General features: G+C 51.0%; 2 protein-coding genes across 4 annotated transcripts; one reads left to right on the forward strand and one right to left on the reverse strand.

Annotated features, from left to right (window-relative positions):
* Nucleotides 1-2,710: 2,710 nt before the first annotated feature.
* On the reverse strand, nucleotides 2,711-5,675 carry CLP1 (cleavage factor polyribonucleotide kinase subunit 1). Of its 3 annotated transcripts, none has more exons than XM_028111402.2 (3): nucleotides 5,593-5,675; nucleotides 4,227-4,854; nucleotides 2,711-3,828 (listed from the first exon to the last, which is right to left on the reverse strand). In XM_028111402.2, exons 2-3 carry the CDS (start codon nucleotides 4,830-4,832, stop codon nucleotides 3,157-3,159), a joined length of 1,278 nt encoding a protein of 425 aa, XP_027967203.1. In that variant the 5' UTR covers nucleotides 4,833-4,854; nucleotides 5,593-5,675; the 3' UTR covers nucleotides 2,711-3,156. The 3 variants fall into 3 exon arrangements, with proteins under 3 accessions (XP_027967203.1, XP_027967205.1, XP_027967204.1); XM_028111404.2 differs by lacking the exon at nucleotides 5,593-5,675 and adding an exon at nucleotides 5,386-5,580; XM_028111403.2 differs by lacking the exon at nucleotides 5,593-5,675 and adding an exon at nucleotides 5,339-5,580.
* A 4,412-nt stretch (nucleotides 5,676-10,087) lies between these two features.
* Nucleotides 10,088-13,972, forward strand: YPEL4 (yippee like 4). Its single transcript, XM_028111395.2, has 5 exons — nucleotides 10,088-10,198; nucleotides 12,616-12,940; nucleotides 13,105-13,148; nucleotides 13,508-13,616; nucleotides 13,852-13,972. The coding sequence occupies exons 2-5, from the start codon at nucleotides 12,800-12,802 to the stop codon at nucleotides 13,939-13,941; spliced, it is 384 nt and encodes a 127-aa protein (XP_027967196.1). The 5' UTR covers nucleotides 10,088-10,198; nucleotides 12,616-12,799; the 3' UTR covers nucleotides 13,942-13,972.
* The last annotated feature ends 3,255 nt before the right edge of the window (nucleotides 13,973-17,227 follow it).

The raw sequence follows: 17,227 nt of genomic DNA on the forward strand, positions 1-17,227 counted from the left end.
TACAGAGACTTTTCTATCCGGTTAATTTGTTTCCTTAGGAAGAAATCAAATTTCATTTTTCTACTGTTTATTTTTCTTGGATTTTAAGACTTCCATTTCCCCAACTTTACAAGTTAGGCATCTTTCTTTTCCTACTTTCAGCCGTCTAAGAACCTGTAAATTGTCTTGTCTTTTGACTAGACACTGCCAAATGAAAATAAAAATTTGATCTTTCACCAACCAACCACACACACTAAAGCTCTCCTAAGACACTGGACTACTGGATGCCAACCTTTTAGCTAGATGAGCACTAAGGATGGCATAATCACTATCCCAAGGTTGTTTTTTTTTTAATTTTTTTAAAGATTTTATTTATTTGTCAGAGAGAGCACAAGCAGAGGGAGTTGCAGGCAGAGGGAGAAGCAGGCTCCCTGCTGAGCAGAGATCCTGATGCAGGGGCTCGATCCCAGGACCCTGGGATCATTACCTGAGCTGAAGGCAGATGCTTAACCGACTGAGCCACCCAGGCATCCCTTAAGATTTTATTTTTAAGTAATCTCTACACCCAACGTTGTGGACGCTGTATTTGGGAAAAATACAGAAAAAAATAGAATGATGTCAAGAAGATTCTCCTCCCCATCATTAAATTCTCTCTCTAGTCTGTTGATATGCTGAGGCATCCTATCTAAAAAAAAAATAACAACAAACCCTCCCTTGACCCTACATCCAGCCCCTCCCTTTCTTAGCAAAGCTTCTTGTCTGTAGAGGTTATCTCTGCTTCTTCAATAATATATGTTTCAATAGAACTTTTATCCCTACCATTCCAAAACTACACCTCTAAGGTCAATACTGACATCCATGCTTCCAGATCCATAGTCCAGTCTCCTTTGCTAATTCCCATTACACTTCACTTCACCTCTTATGTTTGGAGTGCCCTGAAAGTCCATCTCTGTCTCCTGATTTCCATTTACAGAGCCCCTAACTGACTTCATCCAGTACTACTGCCTTAAAAAGCCTTCTGTAAGCCAACAGCTCCCCTGAACCTTCAGCCCTAACTTCCCCAAACCTTCTAGCTTCTTGTTTCCATGTGTCCACACAGCATCTCCATATGACTAGTAGACTGAAACTTAATATTGCTAAAGTAGAACTCTTGATATTCCCTCATCCCCTGATTTCCCCAATCTATCCAATCTAGTTGCTCAGGTAACAAATACAGGAATCAACTTTGATTCTATTTTCTTTTTCTCACCACTCCCATCAGCAAGTCCCATCTTACTTCCAAAAGATCCCAAGGCAATCTACTGTCCTACTCCACCTCGGCTGGTCTAATCCCACCCCCCCCCATCAATTCTCACATTGAAACTACCACAAGTCTCCTCACATATCCTTGCTCCTACTCCTCCCTCTATAATCCATTCTCCACACAGCATCTTTTCAAAATCAGAGCCATTCCTCTGTTTAACCACCTGCTTTGGTCTGGAATATGTCCCCCCAAATTAATTATGTTGAAATCCTAAGCCCCAAAGATGATGGTGTTAGGAGGTGGGGCCTTTGAGATTAGATCATGAATGTAAAACCTTCATGAATGGGATTAGTGCCTTTATAAAAGAGGCTCCACAGTGCATCCTTGGCCCTTCTGTGTGAGGACATAGCTAGAGGTAGGCAGTCTGCAACCCCAAAGACAGCCATCATCAGAACATGACCGTGCTGGTGCCTTGACGTTGGAATTTCCTGCCTCCAGAACTGTGAGAAATCTCTGATGTTACGCAGTCTGTGGCATTTTGTTATATAGCAGCATCAAGGAACTAAGACACCACCACCCCTCTCCCATCCTCTGCCACTGCTCTTATAGATTACAAGAGCCCTACATTATCTGGTCTCTGCTGCCCCCTCCAGCCTCAATTTTTACCCATTGCCCCTTGATGCACCACACCAGCCTTTCCGTTCATCAAATACATCGTTTTTGGGGTTTTTTTCCCCCCTTCTTAGGGTTTTGCACTGTTCCCTCCAGCAGGAAGATGTCCCAATTTCACACAGCCATTCAGGTCTTAATGTGAAATGTGTTCAGGGGAGGCCTTTCCTGACCACCCAATCTAAAGCATTTTCCTAGTCACTCTGTCTCAGACCACCCAATTGTAACTCTGCATAGCACTTGCCTTTTTTGTTTGTTTATTCTATGAAAGCTCTGTAAGACTTTGTCTAACTTGTGCCCCATCTGGAATTGTTCCTGGCAAATAGACGCTCAATAAATATTTGTGAAAAGAATGAATGGATGAAGGGCTTTAGATAGTATTCAATAAGCCAGTCTAAACTAGGAACACAAATCATTTGCAAGAAATCAGAGAATGGGGCTTTCCCAGTTTGTTACCACCTGAAAGCTCAATTTACACTGACCTAGGGCCCAGTTCCAATCAGACGGACAATAGAAAAATTGCTGCAACTGAGAGCAAATGGGCTATGTCTGGAAAATGATTAGACCAGAAATCTCAATCCAAGCTTATCACCAGCCCCTGTAGCTCCTCAGAGTAAACCTGGCATTGATAACAGATTTAGCATCTATTTACCTACGAGGAAAGGAGAGGAGAGCCATTATAAAAATTCACCTGCTTGGCTCACAGGTGGGCTCTTGGCTTTCCTCTCCTCTAAGCATTTAGCAATAACTCATTCCAATAATGTTTCCATCTTGCTTGGGAAAAAACAAAATTTAAAAAAATTATACCAACTTCTGTGATATGGCAAAAATATTTATTAAAATTTTCCAAGTTTGAATTTTATTAGAAACAGGCCTTCTGATTCAATCTTTCATCCTGGATAAATGAGATAGTAAGTGCTACATACAGAATATAAAGCAGTGATAATAAAAAAAATTCCTCCTAAAAATCAGTCCACCAAGTAGCATAGTGGAAGAAATGGGATTCTCTGGGACCTCAGAGAATTCAAAGTGGTACCTTTGGTGATCCCAAAAAACCAATTATGTTCTCATGGTTGTCCTTATGGTTCAAGATCAGAAGAGTTGGGTTTCCACCACCTGTTTTAAGAGGTAGAAATATGCTATCTACTAGTTCACTATTTACTCGTCTGCATGGCCTCAACAGAGTCTCATACCTCAGTCTATCTGCCTTTGGTGATGGCCACAAGATCTCTAATGCCCCAGGCAGCAAGGCTTCTTGCCAATCCCTACTTAAGATCCATGAACCGGATATCCATGATGAGAAGGAAGTTCTTAGGCAGTGGGCGGGGGGCTGGAGAGAGAACAGTAAACACCTGATGTTCCAGGTCCACACTGGTCACCACAATGAAGCCAGCCACACTGGTCTCAGAAAGGTTTTCCTCTGTGCCCTCAGCAGTGCTAACACTCAGGAGGTGATGCACCATATCTCGGCCAGGTGTGACAGGTACTAGCTTAAGCTGATTGTCCTCCTGAGACATGCCCAAAGGCAAACAGGAGTCTGGAATGGTGGGTGCCCCAACTTTGTAGATTTTCACATCTGAAAATTTGACATTGAAGGCATGGGGATAGAAACAGCCCCGGAATCCATAGAAATACTCACGGATACGCTCATCCCTACATTCCCGCCGGAAGTCTTTGGAGCGTTCAACCACACCCCCCGATTTGGGGAGCAGCACAGTGCGGACAAAGTGAGGCAGGTCCCGTTTTAGTTCATTGTACAGTCGTTCTTGATCCAGAACCACAACCACATCTACCTCAAAGGCTGAGGCTGCGTGCACCAGGGCCTGGTACCCAGAGCCCTTGACCCAGCCACAGGTATTAATGACACAGCCACTCACAGAGGCCCTTCGGTTCACTTCACACCTTTGATTGAACACGTCCGCTAAACGAGATGTAATCTGCAGAAGAGAGCATCAAGGTGAGGAAAAGAAACAGAAAAAGAACAAACTCATAGCTACATAGAGTAAGTGGCTATTAGGTACAAGAAAAAAATGACATTCTTAATGACTGTGGTTTTAACTCGTAACATGGATTTCCATTTTTATGTTGCTTCTTCTACAGTTTCATATCCTAAGTAGAAATTTAGTAAGTTACTTCAGAACAGGGCCACACAAACGTTTAACAATCTGACGTTGACTTATATTTGAAAATGTCTTTTCCGAAACCATGTGGCAGTAATACCAGCTCAGAGGGAGCAAAGAAATGGTCATAGACGGTTTTAATTAGCACACTTTTGCAAAGCTTCCTACCCTGATAGCAGCCCTTCCCTCCATCCCACCTTGGCTCTGGCTCTGACCTTATTATAAAGCTTGATGTTGGTGCCAGGAGTGGTGGAGCCAAAATGATACACCAGAGGGGCTTGGATAGAGAATCCCTCTTCAACATCCGCTGGCCGCTCAATGTAGAGGGCCCCCATCGTACCAGGGATGGAAACAGAGCCCTGGCCCACATCCAGCTCCACGTAAGTGGGACGGCGGCCCAAACGCACTGCGTAGTTGAGCAGTAGACGGCACACTGTGGACTTGCCCACATCAGTGGGGCCCACTACCATCACCCGGGGGCCTCGCTCTTCTTCCTTCTCCGCCTGCCTCCTCATCTGTTCCAAGGCTGTGTGAGTGTTGAGATAAAGCAACATAGGTGTGTCCTTGGAGACATAAGCCACCTCGGTGCGGCCACTCAGCTGTAAAGAACAGCCATGCCAAGTGAAAACAGCCACCTTGGCACCAGCATCAAAGGTGAATTTCTTGTTTCGGGTCAGCTCTGTGCCAAAGATTTCTGCCATGCCAGCCAGCAGCTCCAACTGAACTGACTGAGATGCCTCCACCTCAAAGCGAAGTTCTGTTTCTCGCTCTAGTTCAAATTTAGTTGTTGGCTTCTTGTCATCATTGGCCTCCTCTCCCATCTTTTCTGTGTAGCTGCTGTGCCTAGAACACAAATTAATTATCAGATCTAAACGGAAGTTAGGACGCTGTTCAAAATCCTCCCATGGATATTTCCCCTTACCTTGCTTTATTTTTCTCCTTAACTGTGATCACCACCTGTCTCGCTAAATATTTGTTTATTGTCTGTCTACCCCCACTGGAATGTAAGGGTTGGGCAGTTTGGTTTGCTGCAGTATCTCTAGGATCTAGAAGAGAATAGGGCTTGACAACCCGAAGGCACCTCAAAAATACACCGAGTGAATAAATGATTCAGACATAAGAAAATTATATCTACACATTGACCTTAAGACTTGATTTTATCACCTCCAGAGAAGGCAACAAATGCCCACTCCCCAACTCTCTTAGTCAACAAGAAAGGGCGTCTGCAACCTGGATGCAAAGCAGAGAATACTGGGTTTGGACTTAGAAAAGAGCATTAACGCCCCGCCCGCTCAGCAACTGCTAGTACTGTCATTAGACAAATCACCTTATCTCCCTGGACCTTTTCCTCCGCTCTCAACTGGAGGCACTTACGCTTCCTCTCACAAAGTGTTGTTCTGGGGACTGCTGAAGGGAAAAAAATTACTTCGTAGACTAGAAAACGTCGAGAAAAAGTGAAGAATGATTTCCGATCGCGAACCGCAGCTGTTAAGTCCGGTTTCTGTCCGGGCACCCCCAGACGCCGAAATCTGTCCTGGCCCTAAGGGGGCGACGGTTGCATTCCTGAGCTTATTATCTCACCTGCGCAGCCACAAAGCCAAAACGGTAAACCGAGGAGCCCCGGCACCAGCTAAACCCAACTGCACGCCACACTCGCCCAGATCCACGCCGGAAACAAAGGCGGTTCTGCACTTGCGCACTGGAGAAGCTGCGGGCGCGCGATGCCCCTCGGGATGTGTAGTTTTGCCAGAACGGCCTCCGGCTGCTGGGCTCGCGCAGCCGCTCGGCCTTCTGGGAGTTGTAGTTAAAGGACTGTTTTGATCGTGACGCCAAAGGTGGGCGGGGCGGCGGCGCTCATTGTTCGCGAAGCTGGAGAGCAAGAGGTAGGAGTGGCGGTTACGCCCCGCGCGAGGCGGGGATCCGCCGAGGAGCCTATGGTTGCCGAGGCGCGGCTGTTGCGGGCTCTCGCCCCAGAGTTCCCGCTCACCTGTAGCGGGGGAAAGAGAAGGGCGGCGGGAAGGGGAGGAGGGGGCGGCTAGGCTCTCCATCTGGGTCCCGCGACCGTCTGCTTGCCTGGATCACAAGCCAGGAGGTGGGGAAATTAGCAAAACCCCACGTGGAACACGAGGAAACCTGGGAGTAAGGAAAGTGGTGGAAAACAGCCTGTCAGAGGCCAACCTGGGCTGTCATCCCTTCCCTGACACAGCGCTTGGCACCCAGAGGGCATTAAATTTTTTGTTTTAATAAAAGAATAAATATCCAAGAATTTCTTCCAGTCATTACCCAACAATGTCTCTTCTACTGAGAGGGGATTTCTGTTGGTTACTCGGTTTCCTTCCCTGAATTCCTGACAGTTCTACAAGGCCAATCATTTATCCTGCAGGCAACAGTTTGGGCCACATCTATATTCCTCAGGAGCTTGGGCTTTGGAATCTTGCGCTCTGCTTTGCCACTTTCGCGCTCTGTGACTTTGGGCAAATCAGGCTTAAACTCTCTGAGAGCCAGTTTCTTGTCTGTAAACAGGGATAATAATAGTACCAAACCTCTTAAAGTTTTAAAGATTGAATGGGATGATACTGTAAAGTACTAAGCACAATGTCTGTAACATAGCATCTGATGTTAGCTTTTAAGCTTTTATTGGAGGTTGAGGAGGGGGAGCTCTAATAATGCCATCCATTTGTACAATAGTTTAAATTTTTCACAGCCCTTTCCAGTGTCTTCTTTCACAGCCAACCTGTAAAGTCAGTTTTATTATCTCCAATTTCAGATGAGGAAGGAGACTAAGGTAGGTGAAGGGACTTGCCCAAGTTAGGACTCAAACCCAGGATTTGGGAGTCTGAGTCCAGTTATTATAGTAGCAAACACATAGTGTTAGATGTCAGGTACTGTTCTGTGAGCTTTACAGGTGTAAATTCATTTAATCCTCACAGGAATCCTGTGAACCACATACCAGAATTCTCACCCCCCACTTTTCAGATGAGTAACTTCCTTCAGTCCAGCTCCCATGGTTACTCTGGATCAAGAAACCTGGGACTATTATTTTCTGGGTTGCCTCTTTCACACCGGCCCTACCTTAGCACTCATTCTGTCCACAGTGCCATCCTCACTTTCCACGGTTTATTCCTTAATGGTTTGCTTTAATTCATTCATTCACCATGCATGCATTAGTTCTCCAGTGAACTTTCAGGTACCCTGTAACCTTTCACCATTCTTCAAAAATTCAGTTCCAGGCTTCTATTTGCAAATTCTCTCCCTGAATGAGCTCAGCCTTTCCTCTTTCCCTACAGTCTATTTCCCAGATCTGTTTCTTCACCTCCACACTCTCTCCCTTGAGGCAATTTCTCCCAATTATCTGAAGGTCATCTTTATTTGGCTTATTTGTATAGCCATCTCAAGCTGAATTTAGGGAAAAGAAACCTCTCCCCACCTTTAGACTATCTCCATTTCACTTCTTCTTCTTCTTCTTCTTCTTTTTTTTTTTTAAGTAATCTCTACCCCAGTGTGGGGCTCTGACTCACGACCCTGAGATCAAGAGTCGCATGTTCCTCCTACTGAGCCAGCCAGGCGCCCCCTCCAATTCACTTTTTTTTTTAAAGATTTTATTTATTTATTTGACAGCGAGAGAGGGAACACAAGCAGGGGGAACAGTAGAGGGAGAGGGAGAAGCAGGCTTCCCGCTGAGCAGGGAGCCTGATTTGGGGCTCGATCCCAGGACCCGGGGACCATGACCTGAGCCCAAGGCAGACGCTTAATGACTGAGTCACCCAGGCACCCCTCCAATTCACTTCTTAAACAGAATGAGGGCACAACATTTCCAGCATCCACGCTTGCCTACACTCGCTTTTCTCCCTTGTCATCTTTCACCAAGCGTTCCTGCCATCTCCACCCCCACCCCCAAAGAATCCTGTCCTCACGTCTTTTTCATTCTCCTCTCCAGCTAAACCCTTGATCATTTTCTTCCTGAGTTAATTAATTGGTATCCCCTTATTGCTTCTAAAGTTTCAGTCCTTGCCCTAAGAACTACTCACGTACCTTTTTCCCACTTCTCACTGTTTTCCTCAAGAATGGTTCCTCAAATTCCTCCCCCCAACTTACCTTTTCTCTCTCATCCGCTTCCCAGACAGAAACACTTCTTTCTTTACCCAATTCTCCCTCTCATTTCCAAACTTCTGGTGATACCACTCAAGGCACTTGCACTGTTTTCAGAATTTATCTTAAACCCCAGACTCTTCCTGATTAAATATTCATAATTCCTGGTATTTTTTTTTAAGATTTTATTTATTTATTTGAGAGAGAGAGCACAAGCAGGGGGAGCAGCAGGCTGTGGGAGAGGGAGAAGCAGGCTCCCTGCTTAGCAAAGAGCAGGATTCGGGGCTTGATCTAAGGACCCTGGGATCATGACCTGATCCAAAGGCAGAGGCTTAACCGACTGAGCCACCCAGATGCCCCTCCTTGTATTTTTTCAGACCCAGCGAGCAAAGCCTCCCATTACCCTACTCTTCCCTGCCTTATATGTGAAAAGACAAAATGACCCAGAGCTGTCCTGAGTACTAATCTTTGTCACACTTCATTTTCTAGATGGTAGCCTCTGTTAGAAATTGGGGCTTTTATCTTAGAGGACAGGTTCCACGTCCACATACGTCAGAGATATGCACAGGACGGCACTCCATGAGAAACAGAATCTGAGTCAAATGAAATATAATTGGAAGCTGATAGAAAAATAGCACCGAAAGATGGAAGTTCTTCATAAGATATCAATTTGGTATGTGTCTCTTGAGATGTCAGAATTTAATAGTAAATCCTCTCTGGGTTTAAGCGTATGAAGTTGAGAACACTGTTTTGAAATAACTACCATTTACTAAGTGCTGATCATGTGCCAGGCACTTTTCTGGTGTTTACATGTTACCTCACTTTACTTCACATCTCCATGAGGTAAATATCATGAGCTTCACCTAGCAGGGGAGGAAAGCTGGCAGCGCAAAGAGGATCAGTAACTTCCCCAGGGGCTCCTGGTGAGTATACTGACAGAGCTGGCATTCAAACTCAGGTCTCTTTGAGACCAAAGCCAGACACTTGGACCACGTCTGAAGATGCAACTCAACTGCTGTTTGGGGATCATCTTCTACAGGCAAGGTTCTGCGCTAGGCATTGCAGTCCTGGGATGCAGAGAGGAGTTTCCCAGAGGACCTTTCTCAGAAAGTTTACAGCCTGGTAGAGAACCTTATGTAATGTGGGTGTCTCTGTTCTCAAAGCACAAGTAACTTGGAGGTAGCTGAGAAGAGGTTCCTGCTTGTGAGACGTCATAGCCCATCTATGACTCCTTCAGGGGCATTAAGCTGACGCTTTGAGGCTTGGAAGTGCCCGGTTCAAGCTTGGGGGGCACAGCGTAGCAATTAATATGTCTTTCTGTTTTTTGTTTTTTATTTATTAGGGAGAGAGAGAGCATGAGAGGGGGGAGGGACAGAGGGAGAAGCAGACTCCCCGCCGAGCAGGGAGCCCGATGCGGGACTCTATCCCGGGACTCCAGGATCATGACCCGAGCCGAAGGCAGTCGCTCAACCAACTGCGTCAGGGCTGGCATCCGAGCTGAGACGGGAAATGTACCATCTTGAATGTGTGTGCACACGCCTGATTCTCTGCATCCATCTCTCACTGTCACTGCCTGGCCACCTCCTTTCCTCCAGCCTGCCACCCGTACTCCATCCTTGCCCAGCCCTGTCCTTCCCCCAGGTTCCTTCTGTCTCCTTGGCCACACTGCCTTCCTCCTCAGCAACCAGCCTCTCCTCTAGCATCCCTCCACTCCCACCCCGCCTCCCTCCCCTAGACCCATCCCTCGATGCCTGCCCCCTCCCTTCCTCCCAACCCGCCTCCTGTGTCTCCCAGCCCTGCTCTGACGTGGGAGGTGAGGGGGTGGGGGGATGGATGACTCACAGTGTTATGATGCAGTTCCACAACACACAGCTACATTCACCCACAGACCGAGGTCCAGACGAGAGACAACCTCTGGCCCCCCAGCAGCTGGCCAGCTTGGCAGCCCCAGTCTCGAGCCCCTAACTACCCTCCCCCGCCCCCATCTCCTTCCCAATTGAAGGAGCGGAGAGAGAAGAGAGAAGAGTGAGCAGAGAGATTGAGAGAGAGAGAGAGAGAGAGAGAGAGATAGACGGAGATCTCTGGAGCAGACCTCAAGGTGAGGGGGCAGCCCTTCTCCAAATGAATTTTTTTCCCCTTTGCAAATTTCCCCCTCCTGCTGCGTGTTGCTTTCTCCCCATTGCAAAAGCATTATTCATCCACCCTTTGTCCTCCCTTCCCCCTCCCCGCTGCCTCTGCTCCTCTCTCAGCTCCTCCATCCCTCTCCGAGCTCTGACGGTTCCCGCACTTATTTCCCGGCAACTTTGGCGCTGCATCAGGCCTCACTGTTTATTGTTTTGCTGCTGGTGCAGACCCCCCGAAGCCCGCCCGGGGAGCTGGCTGCGCTGCTAATTATTTGGACCATACCATGCCGAGAACGCCAGCCCGGGGTGGGGGGGCGCGAAACCTCGGAGCAGATGAGAAAATCCATTGTGAGCAGGTGTCGTGTCCCCCCCCCCCCCAGGCACAGGATTCGCACCTGGTTCCTCGAGCCTTCGCCTGGGCGCCTCTGCTGTCAGCGCTGGTTGCTCAGCACGCCCCCCCACCCCCAGCGCTCCCTCTCCCCCACCTCCCACGGTCCAGCCCCGTCTCACTTGGGGGAACATCCTCTCCCCGGCACTCAGCTTGCCTTTGTTTTTTCCGTCATTTGCCCAACTTGATTCTGCCTGTGATCGGAGCCGGGGAAGCAATGACCCCTGCTCCCCCTCCTGTGAGTGATTCTCTGGCCTTCTGTGCAGCCTCTCCTTGGCCTGCCGGGGAAACAGGGGAGAAGGAGGGAGGGAGGCGTGCCGGAGGCCGGGGAAGGGGCCAGAGAGCAGGGACCCAGCCTGCCCACCCCACCCCCAGCCCCCGCCCCCGCCCCCGGCTGGCCGGGGGCCCCCGGCAGGTGCACCACCGGGAGCTCAGCAGAAGGGAACTCACAGGCAAAGTTGGAGGCAGAGCTGGGAAGTGGGCGCTGAACGGTGGACGCTGGTGAGGAGGGCCGGTCTCCTGCGGCCAGAACCCAATGTCACCCTGAACTCGGCTCAAGGTGTCTTTCCGGGGCCCAGCCAGGGCTAGAGGACCTCAAACTGAAGATGGGCTCTGTCCGGGCTTCTGTGGAGAGACTGCCTGGCGGCCCCAGGAAACACTGCAACGGCTGGGGCGCCAGTGGCCACCACAGAGGACAGGTCGACAGCCTGCTTGCCCTGGCTACTCACAGCCACACCACCTCTGCTCTGCTTAGCGGCCTTGCCTTGCCAGAGAACCCAGCTGGTACCTTGGAACCGGACTTGAGCTAAATCACCCGCAGCAGGCCTGAAGGCCCCATGGAGGAGAAGACAGAACCTCACCCGCTTATCAGAGCCAACAGAGGACCCCTCCCTTCTTATCCGCTACTTATCAGAGCCAACAGAGGACCCCTCCCTTCTTATCCGCTACGTCTAGCACCGTCAGCCACTTTGGGGCTGAGTCCTGGCAGATACTGAAATCTCCAACATTCCTAATCAGAACCCAGCAATTTCATCTAATGTCACCCACAGAGTCACTGCTGTTTGTCCCTACCCCAGAGAGAAGGTGGAAACGTTCTCCACCTTGTACCCCCGAAGCATAGGTTTTGAAAATAGGAGTCCCCCCACTTCTGCAGCGGACGTTGCTCCCACACCACACCACACAGCCCAGGAAGGCGGCCCTCCCTGACTTGATCCCCATTTCCCGTTGCTTCCAGCGGTTAGATTTGCCTGAAGGAAAGATATTTTCTCTCCTAGGGCTGGATGGCCAAGTCTTTAATTGAGCCTCAGGCAACAGTAGAGACCGAGGGGGCTCAGAGGCTGAGAAAAGAGTCAGTCGCTGTTTCTGAGCTGGAGGGAGTGGACCCAAGTGCAGGGCTGGCGAGCGGCCACGTCTGAGGTCTTTGGTACCAAAGGAGACATCCACGAAGTTCTAGTTCCCGGAGTGCAGGACCCCGGCCCCAGGACAGGGCTGAGCAGGGTGTGTGTGCCTGTCTGCCGGCCTCCCCCCACCCCAAGAATGTATGAACGCCCAATTGCATTGCAAATGGAGGCCGCAGAAGAGAAAAGCTGCCAGGCTTCCCCAACTTGTAAAAGGCTCTGAACCCGAGCCTAGCAGCACACGTGGGATGCAGACCCGCACAAAAGGGCTGAACCCCAGGAGAGGACACTTGCAGATGACGTTGCTCCCATGGCAGCGTTGATACCAGCGGGCTGCTCTCGGTGGAAAACGGTGAAGGCTCCTCCCGCCCCAGGAGGGAGAGACACCACCTCCCCGGCTGTGGCACCATAGGCCTGGAACGCTGCCAGTGCAGCCGGGAATCCGGGGCACAGGGAGATGGTGCGACTGGCGCGCTGAGGGTCCCTGGTGATGGGGGAAGTCGAGGCAGGGGAGAGCGGAGCCCATCTTCCCCATCCACCCCCCAACCCCGGGGAGGGGCTCTTCACCAGGTCACGGCTGTCCTGATGCACTCTCTCCTCTTCCCAGGTGACTTCGATTTCTATCTGGTTCACGTCTGGGGGGGCCCTGGCCGGGCAGCCCCCCCACATTTCTCCCGCCCTGAAACACGGCTCTAGCCAACCTGCTCCGCTGCTTCACCTGCGACCGACTGTGCGGGGGCTGCACAGCGCCAGCCCCTCCGGCCCGCCAGGGCATCGTCCTGCAGCCCGTCATGCCCAGCTGCGACCCTGGCCCGGGCCCCGCCTGCCTCCCCGCCAAGACGTTCCGCAGCTACCTGCCCCGTTGCCACCGCACTTACAGCTGCGTCCACTGCCGTGCACACCTGGCCAAACATGATGAGCTTATCTCCAAGGTACGCCAGGTGGGGGACCACCACTTCTCTCTTTTCTCCCCTACCAGGCTCGTCCCACAAAGCCCATCCGCCCTCCTCCTCCTCCTCCCCGCCCCTTGGGGGGGGGGGCTCAGGCAGAGGGGCCGAGGGCAACCCAGCAGTCACTGTCTGTCCTGTCTCCACAGTCTTTCCAAGGGAGCCATGGCCGAGCCTACCTGTTTAACTCCGTGTGAGTCTACCTCTCTCTTTGTGTGTATGTGTGTGTGTCGGAGTAATTGTCCAGTGTGGAGAAAGGGGTTGAGCCATCAGCAGGTGGCCTTGCACCTTTGGATTTTGCCTCTCCTTCTGCCAAGTGGTCCAGAAACTCAGTGCACAGTTCTCTTGTGGAGAGTCTGGGCAGAACTGGGACCACCACCCGGGAGAGAGAAGGCGCAGGCCCTAGTCACACTGGGGTGGAGTGTGGACAGCAGGGGCTTCCAATGGGGCGGGCTCAGCACCCTCCAGGTGGAAGTTCCTTCGGGCTGTTTGGGGGCTGAACTGACAGAACGACTCCACTGGTGCTGGGTTCCTTCGTGTTTCCTGAGACAGGGTCAACGTGGGTTGCGGACCAGCGGAACAGCGCCTCCTGCTCACGGGGCTCCACTCGGTAGCTGACATTTTCTGTGAGAGCTGCAAAACCACCCTGGGCTGGAAATACGTAAGTACCTGGACAGGGGGCCACCCTCTCAAGTGGACGGTCGCCATGGCCCTCCGCGCCCCAGTGACCACTGCAGGTTTTTTGCATGGTCCAAAGAGGCAAGAGGGAGTCCGTTACTGGGTCAGATTAGGCAGGGGCCGTTGGGGGCAGGGGGCAGGGGAACATGACCCCTGCTTAGGAGGAGCTCCAGGAGGGGATCTGCTTTATCCTACGTTCACTGCTTCCCCTCCACCAGGAGCAGGCTTTTGAGACGAGCCAGAAGTACAAGGAGGGGAAGTACATCATTGAAATGTCACACATGGTGAAGGACAACGGCTGGGACTGAGGGGCGCAGGCAGGCTGTGCCCTTCCTCCGCATGCCCACCCTCCCCACACCTGCCCCCTGGCCCTGCCAAGCAGTCCATACCAGCATGAGTACTGCCCCACCCCTGGGGGGAACCCGGCTCCCGCCACCCCTCCCCTCCACCTCAGCACCCCAGGCCCCTTTGGAATGGGGACCTCGGGTACCCCAGGGGTGTTCAAGGCTCAGGAATGGGCAGCAGTCAGGGGGAGACAGAACTGAGAAAAGGGGATGGTTGCGGGTCCTTCTGGCCCTAAGGTCCTGAAAATGGAGGTGACAGCCAAGTGTGGGTCAGGCAGAGGACCACGGAAGGATCCGTCTCTGCCCTAACCTCTTTTTTGAGTGAATGGAGGACAAGCCGTAGGCATGGGGCTGGTAGGTCCCAGGCCACAGGACAGCAGATGAGAAGGGACTTGAGTTGGAGTGAAATTTTGGCCTCAGACACCGCAAGGTACCAGTCTCTGAGGGTGAAGTTTCCTGCCCCCGTTTGTAGGAGAAAGGATTCGGGGGGTGGAAGGAAAAAAAAAATCCCAGATCCCAAGCCCTGGGAAATAAAATCACAGGGGTTTCCATTTCACTCCACTTGTTAGTTCATCTTGGCACTGAAGAGGCACTTTCGAGTATCTAACCTTCGCCAGTGGGTGGGGTGGGGAAAGCCGCTTCTGGAACAGCCCCCACCCCAACCGGCTGTTTCCAGAGCAAGCAGGCTTTCCGGGCATTCTCTGAGGCCCAGCCACTGCTCCCTGGGACCCAGTCCCTTGGAGGGGAGGTGGGACATCAGCGCCACAGGGTCAGGCTTCCTCGTGGCTGCCACCAGCGAACGAAACTTTTGTATGATACATAAAGTGTTTGGGTCTATTTTTAATAAAAAGGGGAAAAGCAACTGTGAGGCACTCTGTCCTCTTGACTCTCCTTCCCAGGTACCTACCACATACACTGTCCTGTCACCACCCCCCACCCCCCCTCAGGGGCCTGTGCCTTCACGCCACTAGAGGGCAGCAGCTGCTTTGTCTGTGATAAACACCCCACTTGTGCTTCAACCAGGGGTTGGGTCTTCAGGTGAGGTTTGCTTAGTGAAGAGGGAGCTTTTGTGAGCCGTGTTCCAGAAGGCTCACCCAAGTCAGCTCCTCTTCCAGAGCCCTCGACAATGAATCTGTTTTTGGCCTAGATCCAGGCTTGGGCACCTGGAAGGGTCTCATCCCTGAACAAGGGTGTTCTTGGGTCCTACGGCCTTTCAGCCTGGTTTTGAAATGTTTCGGTCAGCTCATGGCCACACTTAAGGCTAAAAGGAAAATCGATCAACCAAGGTGCTGCCCCAGCACAGTGGAGACGAAGTGGAACGAAACGGCTCAAAAATCCCATCAGTGCAACCGTGTGACCCATGTGCAATTTTTGGCAGTGATGTGAAATCCCCATTGTTGTTTGTTGGGTGACTGACAACTGCAGGGAGAACTGTACACATCATAAAAATACCTTTTTTTTTTTTTTGGTAAGCTAGCTTGTTATCCAGATTCATTCATTGATACTGCAGATCTTTGTAGAGCACCCATGACCCGGCAGGCATTGTGTTCAGCACTGGGGATGCAATGGAGAGCAAGGCAGCCGTGGCCTGACTTTGGGGGACGTTCAGTCCTTCCTGCTAGGGAGGACAGACAATAACCAGGCAATTCCAGGAACAGGGGACAAGGGCTCTGGGCAGCAGGCTCGGGAGCTCCTAGGAGAGGCTGAGCCTAGATTTGAGGAGTCAAGGAAGACTTCACAGAAGTGATGACTGATGGCCCGTGGAGGAGCAGCCCTGGGGTGGGCACAGGGGGAAGTGGTGAGGGGGACTGTTACAGAATTGTGTGTGTCAAGTGGTTTGAGCTTAATTTGAGGAGGGAATAGAAGTTTCCCAGCGCTGGAGTGGAAATGCCAGTGGGTGAGAGAGAGGACACAGGAAAGACAGACCATTTAGGGATCTAGATTTCATCCCAAGGGCATTGGGAAAACACTGAAAAATTCTTGTTTTTTGAACAAGAGTGGAGTGACTTCATCAAATGGCTGATTTGTGCCCAGAGAAAGAGGCTCAAACAGAAATGTTAATACACCGAAGAAAGGAAGGGACATAAGCTACCTGGACTGTCAAATGATACAGAGAACGTCAGCACGGAGAGGCTGTCTGGGCAAAAAGGCAGGAGAGAAGTAGAAGACCCAGAGATGCAAGAAGGCAAATTCAAGCCACGAAGGAATGATGTCCAGCCCCTCCGTCTGAGAGGCCTCAGAGGAATCTGTCCCATTGTTCAGTTTCTGCGCATCCGGTGTTACCTAGAGACGCTGCTCTCAGGCTCCCGCAAGGGACCCAGAAACGCTCGCAGTCCCACTTACTGCACCAAAGCCCAGGAAGGCTTCCCTTCTCAAGCCCCAAGCACTAACCCTGAAAATCAGGCACAAATTAGCTACCTTAAAGCTCCCCAAATCTGCCCCCCCTTCTGTTTATTTTCACAAATGTTCATTAACTGGGCACTGTGGGAAACAGAGAAGTAAGTGGTGTAGTGACTACTCTCAAGTTCTTTGTAATCTCTCTGGAAGGAATCGTTCTGTGGCCTCTATTTAATCTCTAAGGTCAGGCCATGGGCAGTGCTGTCCAAACCTGGGATGCCCAGACAGGTGTACCCTGGAGAAGCAACATTATCAAATACGGTGTATTTCCCAGCGGGGTCGTGCTGGGAACTGCAGGCAGAAATAAGGTCTCCCTTTTACGCCCTAAAGGCTGCAGGTGCGGAATGCCAGGGGCACACGGTCCTTGTCCCTGGTGAGCAGTCCTTCCAGGTTAGCCCCTCTCCGTGGCTGTGCATCCACTTTTTCTCATGGAGGTCTACTCTGGTCCTATCGGTGATACTCCCAACCTTCTCCACCCACCCTCCAATCCCAGGTTGAGCCTGGGAACTCTTCCTCCTGAGACAAGCCACCACTTTTGTCCTTAAAGGTCCTTAAAGGTTTTGGAAGATACCCTCATACAACCAGCAGGTGGCATCAAAACCTTCCAACCCTCCGCGCAGGCAACCTCCCAGGGGACAGAACCTACTCAAACCTCTCCAGATAGGTCTACAAAAAAAATGGGTGAGCTGGCAGACTTAGGACAGGGTTATATCTAGGCTCTGCAATCCAAGAGCTGTGTAGCCGTGGCCACAGTGCTTAGATCTGTCTGGCTCTCAGTTTTTTCATCTGTAAAATGGGGGTGTTACTTGCCAAGAAGTTATTCGGTTTCATCGAGGATGAAGTGTCTAGCACG

The sequence above is a fragment of the Eumetopias jubatus genome, unplaced genomic scaffold (genome assembly GCF_037043125.1).
Source record: "Eumetopias jubatus isolate StellerSeaLion01/CBP00866 unplaced genomic scaffold, mEumJub1_p1.0 scaffold_13, whole genome shotgun sequence".
Classification (NCBI taxonomy): Eukaryota; Metazoa; Chordata; class Mammalia; order Carnivora; family Otariidae; genus Eumetopias; species Eumetopias jubatus.